At 33.5% G+C, this 13,950-nt stretch overlaps 1 protein-coding gene across 1 annotated transcript in view; it reads left to right on the plus strand.

Annotated features, from left to right (window-relative positions):
- UHRF2 (ubiquitin like with PHD and ring finger domains 2) overlaps positions 1–13,950 on the plus strand; it is a 155,657-nt gene that overhangs the window by 94,041 nt on the left and 47,666 nt on the right. The window contains exon 5 of the mRNA XM_074282882.1: positions 11,991–12,100. Within this exon, the coding sequence (XP_074138983.1) occupies positions 11,991–12,100 (110 nt within the window). The remainder of the gene's footprint in view (positions 1–11,990; positions 12,101–13,950) is intronic.

The following is a 13,950-nucleotide window of genomic DNA, read 5'->3' on the forward strand; positions in this document are numbered from 1 at the left end:
GCTGATGGAGCCATATTGATTAGTATAAGGACATGATCCTAGAGAGATAGGTTGAACACTTCCATAGTGTTTTCAATAGGCCATTATCAATCAGTGCTGAAGCCCCCCTGACCATTTCCTCAGATTGAAATCAAGCCCTCCTTGACTTAACTCCAACTGAAGAAGAGGTTTTGATGGCATTGGACTTTTTTTGTGTGGCAAAGCACCTGGTGTTGATTCTATTCCAGCTGAGATTTATAAAGTTGGGAGGAGGGTCCGTTATTCACACAAAAGATGACTAAAATTTTCTAGATTATATGGTTAGAAGAGGTTATCCCAGGAGTTCAAGGACACCTCCATTTTTATAAAGGTAAAGGGAAGAGAGATTGTCCTGCAGTAATCAAAACGGGCTGTCATAGTCATTGCCAGCAAAATTTTCCTCCCTGTTATATATCAGTCTGATAAATTTCACCTGGAAGACGATCATCTACTTGAGAACCAGTGTAGCTTCAGAAAAGTCCAAGCAACAGTTGATGTGGTGTTTGCTGCCCAAAGCTATAGGAAAAATGCTAGAAATGGAATAGAGGTCTGTACACAACATTTGTAGATTTGACCAAGGCCTTTGTCAAGGGTTTATGGAAAGTTATGTCCAAATTTGGTTGCATGGGAAAATTCATCATTATTGTACATCAGTTTTGTAATGGCATGCTTGCCTACGTTCTGAATAATAGACTAGGCTCTTGAGCTTTCCCAGTCACCAGTGGAGTAAAATTAGGCTTGTGTACTCAGTAAAATGCTAGAAATGGAATAGAGGTCTGTACATAACATTTGTAGATTTGACCAAGGCCTTTGTCAAGGGTTTATGGAAAGTTATGTCCAAATTTGGTTGCATGGGAAAATTCATCATTATTGTACATCAATTTTGTAATGGCATGCTTGCCTACGTTCTGAATAATAGACTAGGCTCTTGAGCTTTCCCAGTCACCAGTGGAGTAAAACTAGGCTTGTGTACTCAGTAAAATGCTAGAAATGGAATAGAGGTCTGTACATAACATTTGTAGATTTGACCAAGGCCTTTGTCAAGGGTTTATGGAAAGTTATGTCCAAATTTGGTTGCATGGGAAAATTCATCATTATTGTACATCAATTTTGTAATGGCACGCTTGCCTACGTTCTGAATAATAGACTAGGCTCTTGAGCTTTCCCAGTCACCAGTGGAGTAAAATTAGGCTTGTGTACTCAGTCTTATGCTTTTTTATCATGATGTTTTCAGCCATGTTGTCATTCAGTGAGAATGAGCCTGGCATCAAAATAAATTACCTCAGCAATGGTAAATTCTCCAACTTGAAAAGGCTACAAGCCAAGATGAGTAAGTGTGGATCAGTTCTCTGCTGCTTGTGATAATTTTGGTCTAACAACAAGAAAACACAGGTGCTCCATCAGTCAGCACCACATATCCATATGTGGAACCATAGATTTTAACAGGTTTAACTTTAGAGAAGTTTTGAATGCTGTGGACAAGTCCACAGTGTACTTTGGAGTGTGCTCTTCAAGGACATGCTCTGTTGATGATGAGGTTGACACAGGCATTGCTAGAGAATTAACTTAGTATTTAGAAGGCTGTGTGGAATGAGAAAGGTATTAGATTGCCTACCAAATTGAAAGTCTACAGAGCTGTTGTGTTGACCTCATAATTATGTCTCTGAAACCTGAGCAGCATCCTGGCACCAAGCCAGGAAACTAAGTAGCTACCATTTGAATTGTCTCAGGAAGACTTTGAAGATCATCTGGCAGGATAAGACATCAGACACTGAGGTCCTTTCTCCAACTAAACTGCCATGCATTCCAACTCTACTGTAGAAAGCACAGCTCAGTTGGGCTGGCTGCATTTATTTGAATGTCAGATATACACTTGTTAAAAAGACTACTTTATAGAGAACTCACATGGGGCAAGCACTCACAAAGTGGTCAGAAAAAGCAACCTCTAAAGAACTTTGGAATTTATTATATAACATAAGAGACATTGGCACAAGACCACCCAGCATGGCGTGCCCTCATCAGAGAAGGTGCTGTGCTCTGTGAGCAAAACAGAATTGAAGTAGCTCAGATGTACAGATTTAGAGAATCAACCCCAAATATTCACATGGACTATTTGTGCCTAACCTGTGATAGAACATTCAGAGCTTGTATTGGTCTGATCAACCATAGTTGGACACACTGTAACTTGACTCTAATATAATGATGTCATTTTGCTCCTCTTTGAGAATGATGGACAACTACCAACCTTCCTGATAGTATATCTAGGGACTAAGGAACTTGCAAATTCTATGGGAAAATAAAGTGTCACGTAAACAACTTTGTCAGATCTATAGAAAGGATATCTACAGAATTCATTTGTCAGCAGCCCTTTTAATCTAGTAAATTTGTCAGAAAAGAAAATTAGATGAATTTGACAAATTAACAAATGTTAACAAAGTCATGTTGATTTTGTGAATGGTGTTTCATCTTCCAAATCTTTAGTAACCATCTTTTATTGATTGATTTCCTGGCAAAATTCTAGAATCAATGTAAAACTTGCTGTTGTATGATTGTACATTACATTTTTTTTTTACTTTTCAGAAAATTGGGAATCATTTGTCTTTATCCAATCTCATATCTTCCATAGATCACTGATATCTCAGCAATTGCATGTCAGTTCTTTCAGTAATTTCAGAATGTAGTTCATTTGGGTCTAATGATGTAAGTTCATTGTTTTCCTGTTTATCTTAAGTTTCAGTTTCTCATTAGTCATTTGTATTTTGACCATTTAGTTGCCAGAGAAGATGGGAAGGGGGGAGGTAAGAACTAGTCTTTCTCTATCTTTTGTTATTGTCCAAGGCAATAGACATATTTTATTTTTACCCTAAGCCATCTATCTGTCTAACCCATACAACTTGCCAGCTTCCCTGTCAAGATAGCATCCTTTAAATCAGACCTGCAGAGACCATGCAGAGACCATTGAGTTAATAATCCATTATCTGTTAGAGTTCTGCATAGTTCCTTATTGGTGAATGAGTGAATGCAAACTCAACTTCCTCACAATATCTACCTGGCCCCCAGACTATGCTTCTCATCTGTGCAGCATCAGTATTTTGCCATTTCTCTCTGTTCTTGCTTTCTCTTCTTTAACTCTTGCTCTAGAAATAGTAATCAATGCAGTCATTGGTTTTTGAAAACAAACTGTTTGATAAACAACTAAGTAACTACCCTTTGTTCTATTTATCTTTCTTGTGATTTTCCTAAATATTGCTCCTTTTCTTGGCCATTGCTCCTTTGCATTTGTTGACTCTCTATTAAAATATAAGCTTCTTGAGAGTAGGAACTGTCTAACTTATGTATTCTTCTCCCAAGTGCCTAACCCAAGGTAAGTACTTAATAAGTATTTTACATTTATTCAAAATGGATTTTTAAAATTTCTGTTCTAATCTTTGTTCCTTTGTCTCATCTCATCCTAAGACTTTATAGTACTAATACTTTTTTATAATACCATGCAATGCTTCATTCTTCTGTTCAGATCTTGCTTCCAATTTAGATACATATCTTTAAAAATCTATTTTTCTTAATGATATCTTATTGCATCTATGTTGGTCTCATTAAGTCCTGTTTTTTCTTCTTAGTCAGAATTATTTTTACTTATTTTCAAATTTTCATTATTGAGAGTTTCCTGTTACTTTTAGGCTGACTTCTATCATAGGAATTTTAGTCTACAGGAGCATATTTATCGTTTCTCTGAACCCTTGGAAATTGGTTGTTCCCAAGTAAAAGATACTTGTCAGACTGCAGCTTTCTTCTCTTCTGCACAAATTCTAGAAGTGTGGTTACTTGTCCCAAGGGCTCCTATAATTTAGACTTGCCAGTTTCTCCTTGTTAGAAAGAGTATGTCTAAAATTGAATTTCTCTGTCCCAAGAGATAGCAGTGATATGATGTGATAGAGTCTGGATTTGGAGTCAGAAAGATTCAGGTATTTACTAGCTTACATGATTTAACCTTTCTCAAGCCTATTTTCTTTATCTATAAAATACGAATAATAACTCACAGGGTTCAAGTAAGGATCAAACGAGATAATGTATATGAAGCTCTCTGAAAACTTTAAATTGCTATATTAATGTTTGTGTGATCATAATTATTATCTTTTCTATCTTTTGAAGGTAAGTTAAGAAATGATTAACAATTCTTCTTTGTTCAAGTGGTGTAATAGAGCACTGAGGTTGGAATTAGGAAGACTCATCTTCCTGAGTATAAATCCAGCCTCAGACACTTACTAGTTGTGTGACCCCAGGAAAGTTACTTAATCCTGTTTGCCTCAGTTTCTCTTTTGTAAAATGACCTGAATAAGGAAATGGCAAACCCTTCTATGTTTACCAAGATAAAGCTAAATGGGTCACAAAGAATCTGAAAAATGAAATGACTGAACAACAATTACTGTAAAGAGAGAAAATTCCAAAAGATCTTTAGGAAAATGAAGAAGTGTATGTTTGTCTAGAACCATTTTATTACTATAATAATCAGATACTGCAATTTCAATAAGAAATCCAATAAATTTTTAGTTATTTAAATGACTATGTTCTGCATTGAAATTTCAATATGAGAGGGGCACAGGAAATGAGGATTGCAAAAATTTATGATTGAAACTGTGGTTCAGGAGAAAAGATACCAAATAATTTTGAAGTATACAGAATCCTTATACTGATACATTCTGAATTCCTCTAAAAACCATCAATGGACACTGAGAATAATAGATACCATATAACACTCATCCTCAAAATGAATTTAATTGTAATAAAAAAAAGGTTCAGAAACATTATTGTTGATGTGGTAGTGATTTCTGAATCAACAAGACATGATCAAAGATCAAAATTAATATAAAACTTAACTAAAAGTGGAAAAATGTGAAAATGAAACTAAAACAACTTCAACCTGATATATTTAAATAAGTTATTTTAAAAATAGAAAATAGATGAAGAATGGATACTGATGATTATAATAATTTCATGTAAAAGTTTAATTGAAGTAAACCAATTACTTTAAAAACAAATGAAGAAGAGCCTAAAAATTGCCTAAATTAGCAAATGCTTTATCTTGTTAAGCAAAGGTACCTAGCAATCAACATATGTTTAGGATTTATATTATTATTTGTAAAAAAGATTTATAAAATCTTTGTAAAAATTTTGATGGATTATTAGCAATATCTCTTCATAAAACAATAGGAAGCTACAAGAAGAAAACCCATTTTAAAAGAAAGCTTGACAGGAGATCCATCTAAAAAGTATCCTTGCTAGGGCATTTAAAGATGCTACTGAAAGACAAATGAGAAATAGAAAAAAAATCTGCAAAGGTTTTATAATAAAATTTTTCATCTTTATAGGTGAAATTTGGATTCTAACATCATAATCCTGAACAGGCTTCTTTTTTATTTTAATTTATTTTTAAATTTTAAATAGTATTTTATTTTTCCAGTTACATGTAAAAGTAGTTTTCAACATTTACTCTTGTAAGATTGAATTCTAATATTTTTTTCTCCCTACTTTCTTTATTTCCCCTTCCCCAAAATACAAGCAATCCAATATAGGTTATACCTGTACAGTTAGATAAAACATGTTTCCATAGTAATCATGTTGTGAAAAAAATCAAAAGGAAGAAACCATGAGGGGAAAAAACAAACTAAAAATGATGAAAATAATATGCTTTAATCCATAGTCAGTTGTCATAGTTCTCTCTTTAAATATGAATAACATTTTCTATCCCAAGTCTATTGGAATTATCTTGGATCAATGTATTTCTGAGAAGAGCTAAGATATTAATAGTTGATTAGCACATAGTCTTGCTATTATTGTGTACAATGTTTTCCTAGATCTATGTATTTTACTTGGCATCAGTTCACATAAGTCTTTTCAGGCTTTTCTGAAGTCAATCTGCTTATCATTTCTTATAGGACAATAGCATTCCATTACATTAATATACCATAATTTATTCAGCTGTTCCCCAGTTGATAAATATCCCCTCAATTTCCAATTCTTTGCCATTTTTGTGCATTTTTGCACACATGGGTCCTTTTCCCTCTTTTATGATCTCTTTGGGATAGACCCAGTAGTGACACTGCTGGATTAAAGGTTTTATAGCCCTTTGGACATAGCTGACAATGAAACAGAGATTAGAAAAGGAATTGTATGAGACCAAATACCCACAGAAGAGGTCCATTCAAGAGACCACATCATTATGAAGGCATTTAGAGATCAGCCTTCAAAATTTTTAAAGGAGGGAATAGTACCAATGACATGTAGAAAAAAATGTCATTTAAAAAAATGGTGAGAGAGAAAATATCAATAATTTAAACTCATGCCTATTTTGCCAGTTGTACAAAGTTTTATTGAGACTAATATATAGCTATACCTAGATTTTATTAGTCATATTTTATAAAAACATACACATGCACACAAACTGAGACCATCCTTGATTAAAGTTATTAGAAGGAAAGCAGTCAGCTTGCATAAATAATATTTATTCCACAGTTGACCATATCTTTCCCCAATATACAGTTCACTGCAATAGAAAACAGTTAGTTTGTCCCTGTGCTTATTGCTTATTGTTTTTTAAAAAAATATTATATTTAGCAAAGCAAAATGTCACTCAAAGGTATCTTCCAAAGGTAAATTTACTCAATTATCTGATTATTAATAACAATATAAAACAAGGAGACATACTTAGAAATGTTTGCTAAGTTCAGTACAAGTGAAAGGAATTTATGGTAAGATGCTTCTGGATCTTCTGTTTACCAGTGGCATTATGTTGTTTATTGCAAACATTGCACACCCTCCTAAATTAGATAGTTTTTAAAAGCAGACCTATATGGGAGCAAAGAGAGCTCCTTTTCTACCACTTAAGTTTTAAAGGCTTGTCTGGGGGAAAAGCGTATGACACATACTTTGAGCAGCCTCAACATTGCTAAGCACAACCCAAACCAGATTAGAATGTAATTGTAAAATAGTTACAAAGTAAATAAAAATACAGGAGAACCATACATCCTATAAATATTTCATTTTCAAGAGTGCTGTCCTCAGGGATCTTTATGTACCATTTAGGGATTCCTAGTTCTATTTATTTGACTGGTAATCTGATGTGTCATGCAACTAACTAAGAGAACTTAGATTTGAACCTTTCTTTTTGACTTCAAGACCAACATTTTGCATCATAATATTGAGATTCCTAATTATTTTAAAGAGTTTGGTCCAGTAGTCTACACAGGAAAAATCAAATGTATGAAGAAACCTATTGTTTAGATTGATTCAGTTATCAAGAAATTGGAAATGTATGCAACCATATGTGCAGTGTCTTGGGCAGACACTAAAAATAGGCAACAAATTAGGCCCAGAATTGGAACAGAAAGAGCACTATTGGTTGAAATTTGCCAAGTTATTTTAGTTACCCCTATCTCCCCACCCACCCTATACTTACTAAGTTTCTAAAGATATAAAGAAGAAACTCATTTAGAAGGCAATGGAGCAATTGTTGGCGAACATGAAAAGGGCTACAATAGATTATACAAATAAGGAATTAGGGAGAAGCACTATAAAGGATATTATCAAAGAAGTATTTTCTTTAACATATTTAACATGTATTAGATTACCTGCCATCTAAGGGAGAGGGTGGGGTGAAGGAGGTGAAAAGTTGGAACAGAAGGTTTTGCAAGGTTCAATGTTGAAAAATTACGTATGCATATGTGTTGTATATAAAAAGCTATAATAATAAAAAAATAAGTATTTTAATACAAAAAGTTGGGACTGAAGGTGTAACAAGAGCAGAGGATAACTATTGGACCATTTATGTGTTCTGTTGGTATCCTAATTTTAAGAGAAAGGGAAGAAAACTTTACTAGGCTGTAATAAACTCTGGCAAAAATTTGGAAGGACATAGATAAAGCACATATAATACATAGGCATGGATGGTTTGCTGTTTGCATCACTGAAGGGAATGCCTGTGTTGATAAGATCATAAGTCCTTTGGAGAATTAGAGCAATATACGTGTTCCTGTGGTCAAACTTCTATTCCGTAAAGGATTTTGGTATGGTTCCTCATCATTTGATCTAGGTCTCATTCCTTTCAAATAAGCTTTTTTCTTCAACAACCATATTTTAATCAATGGCTTTCATTACACTGTGTCTCAGTATTTATGAGTTCAAATTTGCCTCCTTGTCATAGGAACTTGTGAGCACTTTGCTTTGTACATATAGGAATAGCAATCTGAAACTGTAAATTTTATTTCTGGCCTTTATTTATAAAATCTAAGAGCACTTTGTCTCCTAGAAATTTGAGTCTATGTTGTTACTTTTTGCTTTGTAGCTAGCTACTCTGCCTTTTCTAGCTCTGTGGATATTGTTATATTTTCTTCACCTTCCTTGGCTTGACAATTTTACAAGACATCTTTCTTTTACCATCCATAGTTAGATGTTCTCCATCCATATATATGTTTCTTTATCATGTACTTGCTAAATATCCAGATAATATTAGCTATTTAGGAGAGAGAGAGAAAAAAGACATAAGCCAACCAGTTAACTGCCTACTGATAAATTAGGCAGTATTTAATTTTTTAAAATACTTTGAAAATATTATTTAGCATTTAAAGGTGGGTTTTTTTTTTTGATGTGTTAAAAAATACATTCTTTCAAAGGTGCTTACCAAAGATACCGTCATTTCTCCCCCCAAAAAAAATAGTTTATATGGATTAAAATTATTCAAAAAACCTTTAGCAAATTATATAATCTATTCAAAAAGATAACAAAATTCATTTAAGAAGTACCCCATAATAAACATTTTGTCGATGTAACATTTTATAGAATTTTATTAATCAGATGTATGTATTTAAAAATAAATTGTCTTTTCTGTTTTTTAGAAGTAGGACATGAAGACTTCGTTCTCATGGTAGCAGCCACAGGAAATCTAGACAAATGTGTAGCTCAATTGTAATTAAAACACTTCTTTTCTAAACAGTATTTAATCTGATCATTTTAGGCATAGTTTAAAAGAAATCTTGGTAGCTGTAAGTTATTGACCAAACTTTTTAAGAGAGAAATTGAGATGGTAAAATCATGTATAATATGTGAACAGGTAAGAAATTTGTCAGATACAAGTAGTTTTTCTGTTATGTTTAATGAGTTAGAATAACTGAAGAATTTGTCATATGTCCAGATCCTAATGGATGCAGCAGCAGGAACTGTCTTCACCAAAGTGAGATGATGTTCCCTCAGATTCACATTTTCTTCACCAGTTGATAGATTTTCTTTTTTTTCCCTAAAGAATAGTCCATCTTCCACTCGAGTCACTAAGCAACTTGCTGCCTGTACTTTTCCTCTCCCTGTAGACCTGTGAGCTCAGAATTCTATATACTGGTGAAGTACAAGCTCAGGTCATGAGCCTCCAATGTCTGGAATACCCTGCTGACATAAGCAATGGATCTGATAAATCTTCTATTTATGCTTTATGCTAGGCCCCAGAAAGCAGGTTCAGGCTGTTGCCAGGACTGTGCTGAAACCTACCAGGTCTTGAGTCTTTGCTGAAAGCAAAAACAGAACCAAAAAAGGGGGGTTTGAGGAAGAATTGAATGTTCTTGTATTTTGAGCATAAGTCCATAACTCTATCCCTTTAAAGAGAAAGAATCCAGGGACAAAGAGAGTACAAAGAGTGATAAATTAGTAAATAGGCATTTATCAAAGGCCTGCTGAGGACAGGCACTGTTCTGGGCCCTGGGATACAACCGGTGCTCATGCTGGTCAGTCATTTCAGTCTTGTCCTAGTCTTTGTGACCCCGTTTGAGATTTTCTTGGCAGAGATACTGTAGTGGTTTGCCATTTTCTTCTCCATCTCATTTTACAGATAAGGAAACTGAGGCAGAGTCTAGTGACTTTCTCATGGTCATTTTGCTAGTTAACTTTGTGAGGTCAGATTTGAACTCAAGATTTTTCCTGATCCTCAGCCTGACACTCCTATGCCCTAGCTGCCTAGTACTAAAAAGAATCAGGCATTCTATGCTTGAAAAGGAACTTATATTCTAGTGAGTGAGGCAGGTTCACTTACAGGTGTATATAGCATAAATAAAGTGCATAAATGAAAACAAATACAAAGTAATTTATACAAGGTAATTGGGAAGGAAAGAAAGTTATAGGGCTCAGCAAAGAACTTTATGTAGAAGGCACTGCTTCAGCTTCATCTTCATCTTAAAGAGAATGATTCAGTGAGCTGAAATAAAAGAATGCATTCGCAGCATAGTAGACACTAGGGCAAAGTCACATGAAAAGATGGAAATGGTGTCCTATGTGAGAAACAGGGAGGAGGCCATTTTGTTTGAACCACAGAGCATGTGTGGTAGGTAGAGAGTAATGTCCAGTGACACTAGAAAAATAGATGGAGCCAAGTTGTGTAGGACTTTAAAAGCTAAATAGAAGTGCGTGTACATACATGTGTGTGTGTGTGTGTGTGTGTGTGTGTGTGTGAGAGAGAGAGAGAGAGAGAGAGAGAGAGAGGAGAGAGAGAGATCTTCAAAGTAATAGGAAGTATTAGAGTTGATTGAAAAGGGAAGGTAACCTAATCAGAGTATGCTTATGGAAATTTATTTTAGCAGAACTATTTACAGTGGATTAGAATGGTGAATAATTCAAGGCAGGAAGGCCAGTCTTTTGCTATCCCTTTAGACAGGTAATGAGAGCTTTAACCCAGGTGATAGCTATATTAATAGTTGGTGTTCTCTGCTAGAGATTGTTTTTAGGGATAGAAACAATAAGATTCAGAACTGATTGAATATGTAGAGTGAGGAAGAATGATGAGTCAAGAATAATGGTGAGATAGAGAACTTTGGAAGACTGAAAGAATGATGGGTTTGGGGGAAAACTTGGAAAGTTTGGGTAAGAAAGATGATGAAGTTAGGTTTGTACATGTTATGAAATAGGTTAGATATCCATTTTGAAATGTTTGATTTGCAGGTAGAGAAACAGCTGAAACTTGGAGGAAGGAAGGACTAGGACTGACTATCTGTGAATCATCTATGTAGAAACTGTTGTAAAACCTATGGGATCTAAGGAAAGATGAACAAGGAAATGATTTTACTATTTCTGACAGTATTGCCACATTCTTTTAGAACAAATGATTAAAATTTAGATTTCAGTGAAAAACAATCTTATGGTAATACAAGTTCAAAGAAAGTGACAAAAGCTACTTAGCAAACTGAATTTTGATATTACTCCCCAAAGAAGAAACTCTGCCTCTTTTCAGAATTTAAGAAGTGAGGCTACTATGTTTTATGCTATCAGAATAGCATTTTCCTTTATAGAAATTCACTATAATTTTGAACAATAAAATTAATGGTCATTTTAGTAAATTAAAATCAATTACTGATCACTTAAATTAATTATAATTTTTGAAAATTGGTTCTGTTAAATTACAAAGAACTAGTATGTTGCAGTAGATGGGAATTGTATTAAGTCTTTTCATTTTAACTGACAGTTTTAATCTCATCAAATCTTCTGTCAGTTTTTTTACCAAAGTAATCAGATATCATGTAACAATCGTCATTCTCAAAAAAAAAATGTGAGAAATTTCAGAATTGAATAGTTTTCATACTTCTTAAAATATATATAGGCTGTTTCTTCTTTTAAAATACTAATCACCATATTAAATTTTGTTTCATAATTTTAAAATATTGTGAAAGCTGACAGCTATATTTGTGATGTCACAAAAAAGTTATTTATTCAAAGATAATTTAACTTTCCCAAACAAAATTGGATGATAATTGTTTGTCTGCAATATATATATATATATATATATATATATATATATATATATATATATATATATATATATATATATAAAACATAAAATGGTCAGTGTTTTTTGAGTTGTTTCATTTTGTTGTTGTTTTTTTCTTACTATTTGTCGATTTGGTTTTTACTGGTTAAAAAGAGCTTTTTATTTATCCTTTTTACAGTGGACCAGAAGATACAATAAATGATTGCAAGATACGGTTTATAGAAGAAATATACAGGATTGAAAAACCTGGAGCTCATCCACTTTCATTTGCAGATGGACCATTTACAAGTATGATGTTTTTCTTTTGGGGCAATGATATAAAGGTTACTGATATTCTTATATGACTGACAAGAATAACAAGAGCTTTCAGGGCCAGGGAAAAAAAATAATTTGTCAAGCATCAATTTAGTGCCTCTTTGGTGCCCTAACAGTATGCTATGTATCAGGGTTACAAAGATGGTCCTTAGCCACAAATTCCTTATGTTCTCTTACAGCAAATATCATATACACTTCTGAGTAAATACAAAACATAGAAAGGAAAGGCAAGTAATTTGGTTTAAGCAGTTACAACTGGGAAATCCAGAAAGACTTGAGTAAAAAATGGCATATGAGCTGAGACCAGAAGATACAATAAATAAGCATAGTGCCTACTACAAAGCAAGCAATGTATAAAAGTTAACTATTATTATCATTATTATTATTCCAGCTTCTGTGTTCTTGGAATTCTATTGGAACATTTTTATTGGAGTACATTTACACACTTAAATTGAATGTCTCAGCAAAAAGATTAGGAGAGGAACCTTCAAAAGAATTCAAAATAAAAGACATACAAAACTGTTCTTCTTACCTTTCTCTCTTGAAGAAAACTTTGCTTTTACTCTTTTGTGAGTGTGGGGGAATAGAAGATAGATTTTACAAACTATAAAATATAGATACAGTTATTACACCCCCTATTTTTCAATGGTAGATATAAATTAGAAGTAATATTCTATTTTTCTTATTCCACAGTATTCTAATTTTTTGCTACATACATTTGTTCCTTTTTAAATAAAAGTTAGCAAGCTATGCAATATTATTTTATAGAGAAGTGATGTTTTTTAAGGGACAAAAAAAGATCTTAACTTAGAAAGGAAAAATGATATCCTATGGACTGAGATCAGATTCAGGTCTGAAATTGCACATTGACATTGGCAGTTGTTTTTATTCATGCTTTGATTCTAGTAGAATTTTTGCCACTAAATTGCTATTACATTTATCATAAAATTTCACATTCGGTAGGAAATCTCTAGCTTATTATCTAATTCAATCAATACATGAACACATTAATAAGAATCTATAAAGTATTCTACAAGTGGTCATTCCATTTTTTGTTTAAAGACCTTTACAGAGCAACCCCTTATTAAACTTGGTTAGAAATCTTTCTTTTATCTCAAGCCTGAATTTTCCTGTTTTTAGATTCTACTCTATGCTCCTATTTCTACTTTCCGGATTCAAGCAGAACAAATCTACTCAATAAATATCTTTCTCCCTACTCTCCAACTGGGAAAGCAGAAAATCAAAACTCTTTTAAAAAATTCTTTAGTTAAAGTAAGACAAATTCTTCCATTGGCCATGTCCACAGGGAGATATCATTCTATTCTGTAGGTCCACCTCTTCTTTGTGGGGAGTTAGGCAGCTTTCTGATAGAATTTCATCATGGGTCCTGGAACATATATAGTGGTTGGCCACAGTTCAGGTATTTATTAAATACTTATTACAAAGGAGAACAGAAAGAAACAAGCATTTATTAAGCTACTATGTGTCAGACATGTTAAGCATTTTTTTAATCTCATTTTTTTTCCTCACAACAATCTTAAGTGAATACTGTTTTATGTTTTACAATTCTCATTTCATTCCGAGAAACTGAGGTAAACATACACATCAAGTGACTTGCTCAGGATCATATACCTAGTTAAGGTTGAAGCTTTCTTTGGTCTCTAGAGTATTTCTACCTGCGGGCTCAGTACTCCACCTGGCTGCCTCTAACAGCTCATAATCCTTCAAGTGCAAGTGTGTTTTGTCCTTCTGTGATTAAAAATCCGAGGTTCTTCAACTAGTTCTCTAGTTCTCATATCCTAAATACCTTTGCTATCCCTTAC

The sequence above is a fragment of the Sminthopsis crassicaudata genome, chromosome 1, assembly GCF_048593235.1.
Source record: "Sminthopsis crassicaudata isolate SCR6 chromosome 1, ASM4859323v1, whole genome shotgun sequence".
Classification (NCBI taxonomy): domain Eukaryota; kingdom Metazoa; phylum Chordata; class Mammalia; order Dasyuromorphia; family Dasyuridae; genus Sminthopsis; species Sminthopsis crassicaudata.